Here is a 14,565-nt window from a genome sequence, read left to right on the forward strand (position 1 = left end):
ATTGAGGGTAATGGTGATGTTATACTCACTTTTCCTGTGCGGAGAAGGTCATTAAATCTCTTTCGGCACTGCAGCCAGGTTCTGCTGCACATTGACCTCGAACTGACCTCCTGTGCCACTTGCAGCCACACAGCTTTCATCTGCTGGGGAGGTTTTTTCCTCCCAGAGGAAGGAAACCGCACCTCCTTCTGAGCTCTGGCTCCCTCCACCAGAGCATGGAGGGAGTCCTCATCAAACCGGGGTGAGGCCTTGGCCCTTAAAGTAGACATATCAAGAGGACAAAACCGTTAGAAAAGTCGCAAATAAAAGTTCTGAGGCAGTAAATGAACCAAGGCTGCTTGGAGCCCTTGCATGCAGCTGCATAAATGACGTCATCAGAGGCGCGTTTCAGGACCAAAAGACTCATTGGGCCAGGGGTGCACACACGCTGGGAATCAATTGCCCAATTAGGGCAAAATAGCTAAATTATCCTGCCTGACATTGGAGGCGGGAGCGGGAGCCGCCGAACACCTGACCCGTCCCCAACCCGCCACCAATGGCAGAATCCAGCCCATGGTGACTCAAAGCAGAGGTCATTCGAGGAAGATAACTTGGGAAATCTCCTAATGCTCCAGGTTGGTCGTGAGCACCGTGTGCATTTTGGTAACCAGGAAGGACCACTGTAATTTCTGGATTGGAATCATAGCTCTTTGTACACTTGTTTGTCAGGACGTAACTTTTAAAAATCTGTTTCATTGTTTACGCCCAAACCTCCAGTTCTTCTTTTGCCTCTTTTGGCCTTTTTGTGCCACGGACCAGGCGAGCACAGTGCATTTAGGAATGGCTCATTATCTGACGTTCCCCTCCCTTGTCATGAAGTTTTCACTTAATTAGTCCCCAGGACACTGAGATTATCACTTTTCTTGCCTTTGGTCAGATGGTCTGGTTTTTCAGTGGGCTATCCATAGAATTCTTGTTTTTTCTAAATAAACTCCATTCCACATTTTCTTCCCTGTGTTATCAGCCAAGGTTCCTGCACATGGATAGCTATCCAGTTACTCCTTCCTGGAAAGTGCAAGGGTGTTGACATTGAGTGAAGACAGGATCAGGCTCAGTTGTAATGCTCTCCTCAATTGAATAGCCTTCCGACCGACATCCACTGTCTAAACTCACACATGAAGAATAATCACTTGGGTGAGGTACCAGAGAATGTTTGGTTAAAATTGAACTAAATCACAGCAAGAGCCAGTACCTTCAGGAGTGAGGGAACTAAAGTTGGGGAAAACAAAGAATTCCAAACTTATGGACCAGCCACTTTCTCAGATGTGAGAGGCCCATTGCTCACCTTCCATAGAAACTGACGGTCCCCCATCTGACTGCCTCTTGAATGGTTCCAGAGTTTTTGACTCCTTTCAGCAAACCACTCCAGGTATCAATCAGTCTTTGTGAAGAAGTATTGCCTGACATCAATCCTGAACTTGCCTTTTTTGAGTTTCATGGCTTAACATGAAATAGTACTCAGGAATGTCCTGTTCTATTCTGTTTAGTACCTTACAAATTGCCTCTTATTCGTCTTCTTGTTGGGACAAAATAAAACTACACTGATGGTTTAGGAGTGTTCAGCCTGCTGGTATGGCTCCATTCTGGTTGTTTATGGTGATTATCTTCCTTTCTGATGCTGCAGGTAACGTTGATTCTGCAGACCTGCTGTCCAGGACTGGAGAAGAGGGGGAAAACAAAGAGACAGAACAGCCTGCTGAAGAGGTACTATGATTCTAGTCTGCGCCTGATCGCTTGTCCGTTTTCACCAAACTGCAGCATCAGTGCACGGCAGGTCAGGTGATGGCACGTGGGATTTAGCCGCTTGTTGATGTGTCGTTGAAGTTCCCTGGTGATATCTATGGATGAAGCTGAAGCTCACAGGGACATTCTCTACTCCACCCTTTTTCTCCTGCACTCTGTCCTTTCCGAGTAAAATTCCTGTTTTAACACCAGCTCTGTAACAGTTGGGATTTTTCTGGTACAATGCTAGTTTTCAAAAATCTCAGTTTCACCTTGCAGTGTTGCAAATTTTTCAAAACAATTTTTAAATGTTTTTAAGCACCCTCACATCCTGCATGAAATGTCTTCACAATTTACTGAACTGCTTACTCTAGTCTCTCTCCCCTCTACCCAGTTGTTACCCTCCCATCTGTGTCTCCTCTCCCTCTCCCAGTTGTTACCCTTCCTACCCTTGTCTATCTGTTCCCAATTATCTGCCCTGTTTCCTCTGTCTCTCTCCCAGTCATTACCATCCCTTCCCTGCCCGTTTTCTTGTTCCCCCAGTAACCTGCCCTGCCATATCTCCTCGCTGGCTCTCCCATTTCCTCCCTCCCCTTCCCTACACTTTGGGTGTAGTGATTGACCTGACTCCACTAAACCCCCAAATGAGGGCACTAAAGGGCAGGAATGTCTTCAGCGGGAGGAAGGAGAAATGGGAGTGAGAGTTGCCACGTGACGATGGAAGGTGCAGGTCCTAGCGATATCTGAGGCAGAGACAAATGGAGGCAGACTAGAAGGCGATATTCCGTCAAATGGGAGGTTCTATTGGTGACACGCCATCCTTAAAAGTCGCCGTGATAGAGAAGCTTGCTGTTCAAAGTGGATCCTGAAGGTGAAACTGCTTCTTGAAAATGGATTCTGAGGGTGAGACTCTGTTGAGATGGAGTCCTCAGTCTGAATGAGATCGTGATGGTGTTGAAACCTGTCTTCTGTTTTGTTGGAAGGATGCAAAGACGGTGGAGGCAAAGGATTACGCACTATTTGAGTCTCTGTGTGACACTGTCCTATCATCACTGGCACTACTGCAGAGCAGCATCAGTGAGGTACTACCACAATTATCTGCCTATTCACAACTTCTTCTCGAAGGGTATTCCTGAGGTCTGTATTTTAGTCTCCGTGCCCTGCGTGGACCTGTAACTTTTTTTGTGTTCCAGCTTTCTCCCATCCTCCTTTCTCACTCTTGCTGGGGTATGTGTGTGGGCAATTGTTGGCAGTTTATTTGATTGTGGTGGACAGCACCACAGAACCTGATCCTGCCCTCATATAACCTTGCCATGTGTACACTTTCTAGTGATCAGCAGCAGGAACTCGGGCTGATTTTTCCTCTCACTAATTCAAGGGCATTGGAATTAATTACTGTTCCTCAAACTGCTGCTCTGGCTCATATCGGCTATTTCAGCACAGACAGGAGGTTGAACCTGTGGTCTTCCTGGTCTGCATGTCTCAGTACCACACCACATAGAGTATTTAGCCCCTCGGCCACTGCGAGCGCTATCTAGTGGCTCCAGTTGGCAAGTATGCATCTCTAGATGTTGAGTTAGAACGGGATCAGGCCCTGTGATGCCCTGCCTCGGTTAAATAACCTGCTTATAATCATCATCTGGGATCATACACAAAGAATAGTCATTTGGGCAGGTGAGATACTGGAATTCACCATCAGCGGAACCATACCTCAGCAAGAGCTCAATACCGGCAGCAAGAGAGGTACAAGCCCATTGTGACAAAAATGAAGTTTTTTTTCTGTTAGCTGATTTATTTGTTACTTTATTGTGGGCCATTGTACACACACAGGTTTAAGACCAGTGATTGCTAGCTGTTTTCTGCAACCTGTAGGGAATTTACATTGCAGTCTGGCTAAATTTTGCATATCAGGGCAAGGCAAAAGATATGTGTAGTTCAGGAATTCCTTGGTATGCACAAGTTGGTTGCTCACTTTATACTTGGAAGGAGACACGAGCAGGTCATTCAAAGTATTAGACACAGATCAATGAATCAAGCCATTGTATTCAATTACAAATATCCTAAATGATTGACATTCCAGGGTAGTGGTTTTGATTGACAGCTGTTTCTGGGGTGAAGACATGAAGCCTGTGAGAGGGACATCGCTGAAGATTATTTATAGTCCCTTTGATTTACAGCTCTGTGGCTAGGTGACTCCAGTCGTGGGCTACTTGGGCTCAGATCAGTAGTCAGCCTGAAGCCAACAGAGGGCGTGAGATAAATCAATCACTTGTGGCAGTGCTTTACCACAAAAGAAATGAGCGACCACCTTGCAAAGTTCAATTTTATGTTGAGGAGGAGATGTGCAGGAGAAGCATCTTTGTTGTCCAGACATTTCAAGGAAAACAGTAAAAATTGTAAACATAATAGAGAAGATTTGTACCTGGACCTGTGCCCAGGTGACCCCTGGGCACTGCGAATATTGGAAAATTAGGCAGCTTCCTTTACAGGTTAGCCTGCCCAATTTTCCGATATTTGCTGCACTGAGGTGATCCAATGCTCCTGGAAACAGACCCAGGAAAATCTCCCCTAGTTTTTGTACTAAATACTGTTCATTTACCTGTTTATGATGAAATAAGTTTGTCTGTTAGTTGACTGCCCGACTCCGTTATCTCCATGCTTTGCATCCTACCTGGCTGAAGGTTCCACAGCTCCCAATTCTGCTTTGTGCCATGTGAACTGTGCTGCCATAGTAAAATAGTGTGAGCACACGTGGGTACAGTTACTTGTGCACACGTGGGTACAGTTACTTGTGCACACGTGGGTACAGTTACTTGTGCACACGTGGGTACAGTTACTTGTGCACACGTGGGTACAGTTACTTGTGCACACGTGGGTACAGTTACTTTGGCACACCTCCTGATACCTCTAAGTTACCTCCTCTTTGAGAGACTCCATTCCCTGTATCCGCAACCTCCATCTAAGCAGTTTAACCTCTGCATTGACCGGAGGGTGATCTTCCCCACCAAATGAAGCCACCCACTTTTGTTGCAACTACTGCAGCAGGACCTCGAAGGCTCCATTGTCAAAATGAGGTGTTTTCATCCTTGTCTCCATTATTCTTACCAGAAAAGGATTGGTTCGGTCAAACAAATAAAAAAAACACTCTTTAATGGCCTTTAGGAGCAACTGCCTTGCTGGATTTCTCTCCCCGACTGTACTACCGGCCAGGCCATCTGTGTCTGTTTTCTATACACAAGAAGCCTTTTAAATTAGAAGAGGCCAGCCTAGCGAAATTCAGTGAGGCTAACCTTCCCTGCTGCTGGCACAGACCTGCCTATGTAACAGGCGTCAGAAAATTGGGGCTTATATTTCAGTGATACTTTTTGAATCCTACTACAGTAAATGGACTAGACATCCCGCCATTATGGAGCATAAATCAGAATCAGTTACTCATTGATTCTTCTCCTCTCTCTGGTTTTCCAACAGCTTCTGGACTTCAAGGATCAACTGCTGAATCATGCCCTTCCCAGCAGCGTCTTGACCCATTTAGTCATTACCACAGGGCGGCTTTTCCGCAGGTACTGCAAACATCCACACTGCGTTGAGCTCAAGCTCATTGCACATCTCCTACTCTAGCTCATTCTTTCCCAATAGATCAAATCTGCAAATCTTAACTCGTGCCGGTCGTCCCCTAATCCTTCAATCTAGGGACTATTAAAACCCAAGCTTGACATTGCCTAACTACGACTTCCTGACTTACCTCATCTTCTCTCCTAATCTGGTGTATTGCACAATGAACCTTGGCCCTTCACCTAGGTTTCTCAATAAGAAAAACAAGAGACCATCAAGTAAAGTGTAATTTAACGGATCATCCTCCACCATTTCCGCCATCTCCAGTGTGATCCCACCACCAAACACATCCCCCCCCCCCCTCCTCAGCATTCCGAAGGGACCATTCCCTCCACGACACCCTAGTCCACTTCTCAATCACCCCCAACATCCCCTTCCCTTCCCACGGCACCATCCCGTGCAAGCGCAGGAGATGCAACACCTGCCCTTTCACCTCCTCCCTTCCCACCGTCCAGGGCTCCAAACACCCCTTCCAGGTGAAACAGCGATTTACTTGTACTTCTTGCAATTTAGTACACTGTATTCACTGCTCACGATGCGGTCTCCTCTACATTGGGGAGACCAAACGCAGATTGGGTGACCACTTTGCGGAACACCTCCGTTTAGTTTGCAAGCATGACCCAGAACTTCCGGTTGCCTGTCACTTTAATTCTCTGCTCCACTCCCACTTTGACCTCACCATCCTCGGCCTCCTACTGTTCCAACAAAACTCAATGTAAGCTCGAGGAACAGCACCTCATCTTTCGATTAGGCACTTTACAGCCTTCTGGACTCAACATCGAGTTCAACAATTTCAGACTATAATCTCTGCCCCTATTTTTTCACATGGCAGCTGTTGATGATTCTGTTATTCCCATTTACACCTCTTCTAGACCCATCTTTTGTTTCTTTACTTGTCCCATTACCATCTCCTTTTTCTTTGTACAATCATCCCTTTTGTCATTTAATCTCTCCTGCCTTCAACCCTACCACAGACCTTCCCTTTTGTTCTTTCCTCCCCTCCCCCCTTTCCTTGCCTCTGCACTTGCTTAAATCCTGTAATATCTCTAACTTTTTCCAATTCTGATGCAAGGTCTCTCCACAGATGCTGCCTGACCTGTTGAGTATTTCCAGCATTTTCTGTTTTTATTTCAGATTTCCAGCATCTGCAGTATTTTGCTTTTGTATTAGTGGAAAACTGGTAATGGGGGATCGGCAGGTGGAAAACTGGTGATGGGATCTGCAGGTGGAAAACTGGTGATAGGGGATCGGCAGGTGGAAAACTAGGGGATCGGCAGGTGGAAAACTGGTGATAGGGGATCAGCAGGTGGAAAACTGGTGATAGGGGATCGGCAGATGGAAAACTGGTGATGGGATCTGCAGGTGGAAAACTGGTGATAGGGGATCGACAGGTGGGAAACTGGTGATAGGGGATCGGCAGGTGGCAAACTGGTGATAGGGGATCGGCAGATGGAAAACTGGTGATAGGGGATCTGCAGGTGGAAAACTGGTGATAGGGGATCGGCAGATGGAAAACTGGTGATAGGGGATCGGCAGGTGGAAAACTGGTGATAGGGGATCTGCAGGTGGAAAACTGGTGATAGGGGATCGGCAGATGGAAAACTGGTGATAGGGGATCGGCAGGTGGAAAACTGGTGATAGGGGATCTGCAGGTGGAAAACTGGTGATAGGGGATCGGCAGATGGAAAACTGGTGATAGGGAATCGGCAGGTGGAAAACTGGTGACGGAATCGACAGATGGAAAATTGGTGATAGGGAATCGGCAGATGGAAAACTGGTGATAGGGGATCGGATGATGGCAAACTGGTGATAGGGGATCGACAGATGGAAAACTGGTGATAGGGGATCGGATGATGGAAAACTGGTGATAGGGGATCGACAGATGGAAAACTGGTGATAGGGGATCGGCAGATGGAAAACTGGTGACGGAATCGACAGATGGAAAATTGGTGATAGGGGATCGACAGATGGAAAACTGGTGATAGGGGATCGGATGATGGAAAACTGGTGATGGGGGTCAACAGATGTAAAACTGGTGATAGGGGATCGGCAGATGGAAAACTGGTGATAGGGGATCGGCAGGAGGAAAACTGGTGATAGGGGATCGGCAGGTGGAAAACTGGTGATAGGGAATCTGCAGATGGAAAACTGGTGATAGGGAATCGGCAGATGGAAAACTGGTGATAGGGAATCGACAGATGGAAAACTGGTGATAGGGGATCGGCAGGTGGAAAACTGGTGATAGGGAATCTGCAGATGGAAAATTGGTGATAGGGAATCGACAGATGGAAAACTGGTGATGGGGGATCGACAGGTGGAAAACTGGTGATGGGGATCTGCAGGTGGAAAACTGGTGATAGGGGATCGACAGGTGGGAAACTGGTGATAGGGGATCGACAGATGGAAAACTGGTGATAGGGGATCTGCAGGTGGAAAACTGGTGATAGGGGATCGACAGATGGAAAACTGGTGATAGGGGATAGGCAGATGGAAAACTGGTGATAGGGGATCGACACATGGAAAACCGGTGATAGGGGATCGACACATGGAAAACCGGTGATGGGGGATACGCCTCCCTTTTTACACACCGCCCGATTTTCGTTTTGATTGCAGTCAATAGAAACAAAAAACAAGCAGTGTGTAGAACAGGCGGGCCATCTGCTACCGGCAATTTTCCACCCGTCCATAAAAGTGAAAATTCACCCCATTCTCTCCTGGGATTTCAAAACTATGGAACTCCTTACCTCCTTCAATCTTTTCTTTTTCATACAATCAATTTTTTCATACAATTTTGAAAATTCAAGCTTGACATCACCAAATCATTGCTTTTTGATTGACCTCATTTTCCATCCTATTCTTTTCAACCTTAGTGAGGCCCCTCCACTGTGCATCTTGGCCCTTCACTTGGGTCACTCAAATAAAATATATACAGCTCCAATCCTTTTATTTGTTTTTCTGGAAGGAGGAGTTATTTGATGAGGCAGCAGCAGTTTGTTCACTTCCTGCTTTCATCCCCCTCTTTTGTGTTTCTGATGGCCCAGTGCTTCCGACATGTGCACTCCAACCACCGAGCTGGTCCGTCTTGTACGTTTCTACGCTACTCCATGGGAACAGAAGAAAGAAATCCTGGAGCTGTTATACGCGAATCATGAGAGGTATGGATGCCTGTTTTTCACAGAATGGAACAATGTGACAGGGTGAAAGCTCCCTTGGTGGCCTGGTGGGTATGGCACTATGCAAGACAGACCAGAAGCCTTAGATCTGAAAGACAGTCAATACAGAACTGTAACATGCCGCCTGCATACAGGACAGTCGGTCTGTAACTCTGAACCACGGGACTGTGGTTTAAAGATGGCTCGGAGGCAAAGTTACAGGCTTCGAAATGCCGTCTCAAATGCGGCAGAGCTGGACCCTGATCTGTCCCAAATTGCGCAGATGGGGCCATTGCCCAGCCCAATATCGGAGTAGCACCATGCCACTCTACAGATGAGGTCCCAAAGACTATCCTCTTTTTCACGTCTGCCCTCAATGGTGCAAGTGGTTGCTACATGGTACTTTTATTAAAATCCTTCTGTTTTACCTTTCAAGGAAAAAGCATCAGCTGGGTGTGGCAGTGAGGCGACTGCAGCTACTTGATGGTCATGTAAGTTTCCCCCATAAAGGTGGGGGGGGGGTGGGGGAGGCGAGTGTGCCAGACAATGCCAGTTAGCCAATCAAGGCAGCGTGTATCTGAGCCATACAAGTCAGAAGGGCCCAGGTTCATTCATTGTTCTGTGCTGAGATAGGCGATCTCAGTTGAGTGACTGTATGGGTGCTAAGATTGACTTTAGTGTCCCTGGTATTTGGACAACAAGAAAGGCTGCCTTGGGAGAAGAAACTGTTACATGAGTACAGTAGGGCGTACTATTCGGGGTTGCCTTTTACTAGTTAGTACCTGTGTCCTCTTGTCCTAGAATCATGGTTAAATAGTGCTCCAGCTTAACCTTCTGTTATGATTTACGTCTTTATAAATGTTCTTACCATAGATTATTTTGGCTCTCATATTAGATCACTATCTCGGGCAAGTCTCAACTCCCCATACATTCAAGAGTGTCCATCCTTGTCTCGGAATCTTTGTAAACTATGTTAACAAGGGAACGGTAGCATAGTGATAATGTCACTGGGTTAGTAATCCAGAGGCCTGGACTAATGATCCAGAGACTTGAGTTCAAATCCCACCACGACAGCTGGGGAATTTAAATTCAGTTAATTAAATAAATCTGGATTAAACCGGTAAGCCTGACATCGGTAGTGGGGAAAATGCTAGAGTCCATTATAAAAGATGTAATAGCAGGGCACTTGGAAAGCAGTGACAGGATCGGACAAAGTCAACATGGATTTACAAAAGGTAAATCATGCTTGACTACTGGAATTTTTTGAGGATGTAACTGGTAAAATAGATAAGGGAGAACCAGTGGATGTGGTGTATTTGGACTTTCAGAAGGCTTTCGATAAGGTCCCGCATAAGAGGTTAGCGTGCAAAATTATTGCACATGGGATTGGGGGCAAGGTATTGACTTGGATAGAGAACTGGTTGGCGGACAGAAAGCAAAGAGTTGGAATAAACGGGTCATTTTCCGAGTGGCAGGCAGTGACTAGTGGGGTACCGCAAGGATCGGTCCTAGGACCCCAGCTGTTCACAATATATATTAATGATCTGGACAAGGGAATTGGATGTAATATCTCCAAATTTGCAGACGACACAAAGCTGGGTGGGAGGGTATGCTGTGAGGAGGATGTCATGAAACTCCAGTACGATTTGGACAGGTTGGGTGATTGGGCAGAAACATGGCAAATGCACTATAATGTGGATAAATGTGAGGTTATCCACTTTGGTGGCAAAAACAGGAAGGCAGACTATTATTTGAATGGCAATAGATTGGGAGAAGGGGAAGTGCAAAGAGACCTGGGTGTTCTTGTGCACCAGTCGCTGAAGGTAAGCATGCAGGTGCAGTAGGCGGTTAAGAAGGCAAATGGTATGTTGGCCTTCGTAGCAAGAGGGTTTGAGTACAAGAACAAGGATGTCTTGCTGCAGTTGTACAGGGCCTTGGTGAGACCGCACCTTGAGTATTGTGTGCAGTTTTGGTCACCTTACCTGAGGAAGGACGTTCTTGCCATGGAGGGAGTGCAGCGAAGATTCACCAGGCTGATACCTGGGATGGCAGGAATGACGTACGAGGAGAGATTGTGTCAATTGGGCTTATACTCACTGGAGTTTAGAAGATTGAGAGGGGATCTCATCGAAACCTATAAAATTCTGTCAGGTCTGGACAGACTAGATGCAGAAAGGATGTTTCTGATGGCCGGGGAGTCCAGAACCAGGGGTCATTGTCTAAGGATAAGGGGTAAGCCATTTAGGACTGAAATGAGGAGGAATTTCTTCACCCAGAGAGTGGTGAACCTGTGGAATTCTCTGCCACAGAGGGCGGTGGAGGCCAGTTCATTAAATATATTCAAGAAAGAGTTGGATATATTTCTTAAGGCTAAAGGGATATGGGGAGAAGGCAGGGACAGGGTACTGAATTTGGATGATCAGCCATGATCTCATTGAATGGCGGAGCAGGCTCGAAGGGCCGAATGGCCTACTCCTGTTCCTATCTTCTATGTTTCGATGTAAAGAGATAGTATCAGGTAATAGTAACCATGAAACTATCGGATTGTTCGGAAAACCCATCTGGTTCACTAATGTCCTTTTAGGGAATAAAATCTGTCGTCCTTATCTAGTCTGGCCTATATGTGACTCTGAAATGGCCTAACAAGCCACTCAGTTGTAACAAACCGCTATGAAACAATAATAAGAATGAAACCAGACGGACCACTCGGCACCGGCTACCAACATGGCAAACAGCACACCCAGCCCAGTCGACCCTGCAAAGTCCTCCTCGCCAACATCTGAGGACTTGTGCCAAAATTGGGAGAGTTGTCGCACAGACTAGTCAAGCAACAGCCTGACATAGTCATACTCACAGAATCATACCTTTCAGCCAATATCTCAAACTCCTCTATCACCATCCCTGGGTATGTCCTGTCCCACAGTCGGGAAGGAGTGGCCCTGGGAGTCCTCAACATTGACTCCGGACTCCATGAAGTCTCATGGCTTCAGGTCAAGCATGGGCAAGGAAACCTCCTGCTGATTACCACCTACCGCCCTCCCTTAGCTGATGAATCAGTACTCTGCCATGTTGAACACCACTTGGAAGAAGCACTGAGAGTAGCAAGGGCACAGAATGTACTCTGGGTGGGGGACTTCAATGTCCATCACCAAGAGTGGCTCGGTAGCACGACTACTGACCGAGCTGACCGAGTCCCGAAGGACATACCTGCCAGTCTGGGCCTGCAACAGGTGGTGAGAGAACCAACACGAGGGAAAAACCTACTTCCTCACCAATCTACCTGTCGCAGATGCATCTGTCCATGACAGTATTGGTAGCAGTGACCACCACACAGTCATTGTGGAGACGAAGTCCCATCTTCACACTGAGGACACCTTCCATCGTGTTGTGTGGCACTACCACCGTGCTAAATGGGATAGATTCAGAACAGATCAATCAGCTCAAAACTGCCTATCAGCAGCAGCTGAATTGTATTCCACCACAATCTGTAACCTCCTGGCCTAGAATATCCCTCACTCTACCTTTACCACCAAGCCAGGGGATCAACCCTGGTTCAATAAGGAGTGTAGAAGAGCATGCCAGGAGCAGCACCAGGCGTACCTAAAAATGAGATGCCAACCTGGGGAAGATGCAACACAGGACTACATGCATGCTAAAAAGCAGAAGCAGTATGTTATAGACAGGGCTAAGCAATCCCACAATCAATGGATCAGATCAAAGCTCTGCAGTCCTGCCACATCCAGTCGTGAATGGTGGTGGACCATTAAACAACTAACGGGAGGAGGAGGCTCCATGAATATCCCCATCCTCAATGATGGTGGAGCCCAGCATGTGAGTGCAAAAGACAAGTCTGAAGCGTTTGCAACCATCTTCAGCCAGAAGTGCCGAGTGGATGAGCCATATCAGCCTACTCCTGAGGTCCCCACCATCACAGAAGCCAGTCTTCAGCCAATTCGATTCACTCCATGTGATGTCAAGAAACGGCTGAGCGCACTGGATACAGCAAAGGCTATGGGCCTGACCACATCCCAGCTACAACACTGGCATCTATCCGACAATGTGGAAAACTGCCCAGGTATGCCCTGTCCACAAAAAGCAGGACAAATCCAATCCGACCAATTACCGCCCCATCAGTCTACTCTCAATCATCAGCAGAGTGATGGAAGGTGTCATCAGCAGTGCTATCAAGCGGAACTTACTCACCAATAACCTGCTCACTGATGGCCAGTTTGGGTTCCGCCAAGACCACTCTGCTCCTGACCTCATTACTTCCTTGGTCCAAACATGGACAAAGGAACTGAATTCCAGAGGTGAGGTGGGAGTGACTGCCCTTGACATCAAGGCAGCATTTGACTGAGTGTGGCCTCAAGGAGCTCTAGTAAAACTGAAGTCAATGGGAATCAGGGGGAAAATGCTCCACTGGCTGGAGTCATACCTAGCACAAAGGAAGATGGTTGTGGTGGTTGAAAGTCAATCATCACAGCCCCAGGACATTGCTGCAGGAGTTCCTCAGGGCAGTGTCCTAGGCCCAACCATCTTCAGCTGCGTCATCAATGACCTTCCCTCCAAAATAAGGTCAGAAATGGGGATGTTCGCTGATGACTGCATAGTGTTCAGCGCCATTCACAACTCCTCAGATAATGAAGCAGTCCATGTTCGCATGCAGCAAGACCTGGACGACGTTCAGGCTTGGGCTGATAAGTGGCAGGTTGGTAACATTCGCACCACACAAGTGCCAGGCAATGACTATCTCCAACAAGCGAGAGTCTAACCACTGCTCCTTGACATTCATAGAAACATAGAAGATAGGAGCAGGAGTAGGCCATTCGGCCCCTCGAGCCTGCTCTGCCATTCAATGCGATCATGGCTGATCATCCAAATTCAGTACCCGGTCCCCGCTTTCTCCCCATACCCCTTGATCCCTTTAGCCTTAAGAAATATATCCAACTCCTTCTTGAATATATTTAATGTATTGGCCTCTACTGCCTTCTGTGGTAGAGAATTCCACAGGTTCACCACTCTCTGGGTGAAGAAATTCCTCCTCATTTCTGTCCTAAATGGCCTACCCCTTATCCTTAGACTGTGACCCCTGGTTCTGGACTCCCCGACCATCGGGAACATCCTTCCTGCATCTAGTCTGTCCAGTCCTGTCAGAATTTTATAAGTTTCAATGAGATCCCCTCTCATTCTTCTAAACTCCAGCGAGTACAAGCCCAATCGACCCAATCTCTCCTCATACGTCATTCCTGCCATCCCAGGTATCAGCCTGGTGAATCTTCACTGAACTCCTTCCATGGCAAGAACATCCTTCCTCAGATAAGGCGACCAAAACTGCACACAATACTCAAGATGTGGTCTCACCAAGGCCTTGTATAACTGCAGCAAGACATCCTTGTTCCTGTACTCAAACCCTCTCGCTACGAAGGTCAACATACCATTTGCCTTCTTAACTGCCTGCTGCACCTGCATGCTTACCTTCAGCGACTGGTGCACAAGGACACCCAGGTCTCGTTGCACTTCTCCTTCTCCCAATCTATTGCCATTCAGATAATCTGCCTTCCTGGTTTTGCCACCAAAGTGGATAACCTCACATTTATCCACGTTATATTGCATCTGCCATGCTTTTGCCCAATCACCCAACCTGTCCAAATCATCCTGGAGTTTCTCGGCATCCTCCTCACAGCACACATGCCCACCCAGCTTTGTGTCATCTGCAAATTTGGAGATATTACATCTAGTTCCCTTGTCTAGATCATTAATATATATTGTGAATAGCTGGGGTCCAAGGACCGATCCCTGCGGTACCCCACTAGTCACTGCCTGCCACTCGGAAAAAAGACCCGTTTATTCCAACTCTTTGCTTTCTGTCTGCCAACCAGTTCTCTATCCAAGTCAATACCTTGCCCCCAATCCCATGTGCCTTAACTTTACATGCTAATCTCTTATGCGGGACCTTATCGAAAGCCTTCTGAAAGTCCAAATACATCACATCCACTGGTTCTCCCTCATCTATTTTACCAGTTACATCCTCAAAAAATTC

At 47.1% G+C, this 14,565-nt stretch overlaps 1 protein-coding gene across 1 annotated transcript in view; it reads left to right on the forward strand.

Annotated features, from left to right (window-relative positions):
- Positions 1-14,565, forward strand: part of LOC147106694 (uncharacterized) — a 75,106-nt gene that overhangs the window by 5,459 nt on the left and 55,082 nt on the right. Inside the window, exons 2-6 of the mRNA XM_086007742.1 lie at positions 1,664-1,743; positions 2,745-2,843; positions 5,230-5,321; positions 8,415-8,528; positions 8,962-9,016. Coding sequence (XP_085863868.1) covers positions 1,664-1,743; positions 2,745-2,843; positions 5,230-5,321; positions 8,415-8,528; positions 8,962-9,016 — 440 coding nt within the window. The remainder of the gene's footprint in view (positions 1-1,663; positions 1,744-2,744; positions 2,844-5,229; positions 5,322-8,414; positions 8,529-8,961; positions 9,017-14,565) is intronic.

The sequence above is a fragment of the Somniosus microcephalus genome, chromosome 15, assembly GCF_052327205.1.
Source record: "Somniosus microcephalus isolate GS21.2 chromosome 15, FLI_Smic_1.0, whole genome shotgun sequence".
NCBI lineage: Eukaryota > Metazoa > Chordata > Chondrichthyes > Squaliformes > Somniosidae > Somniosus > Somniosus microcephalus.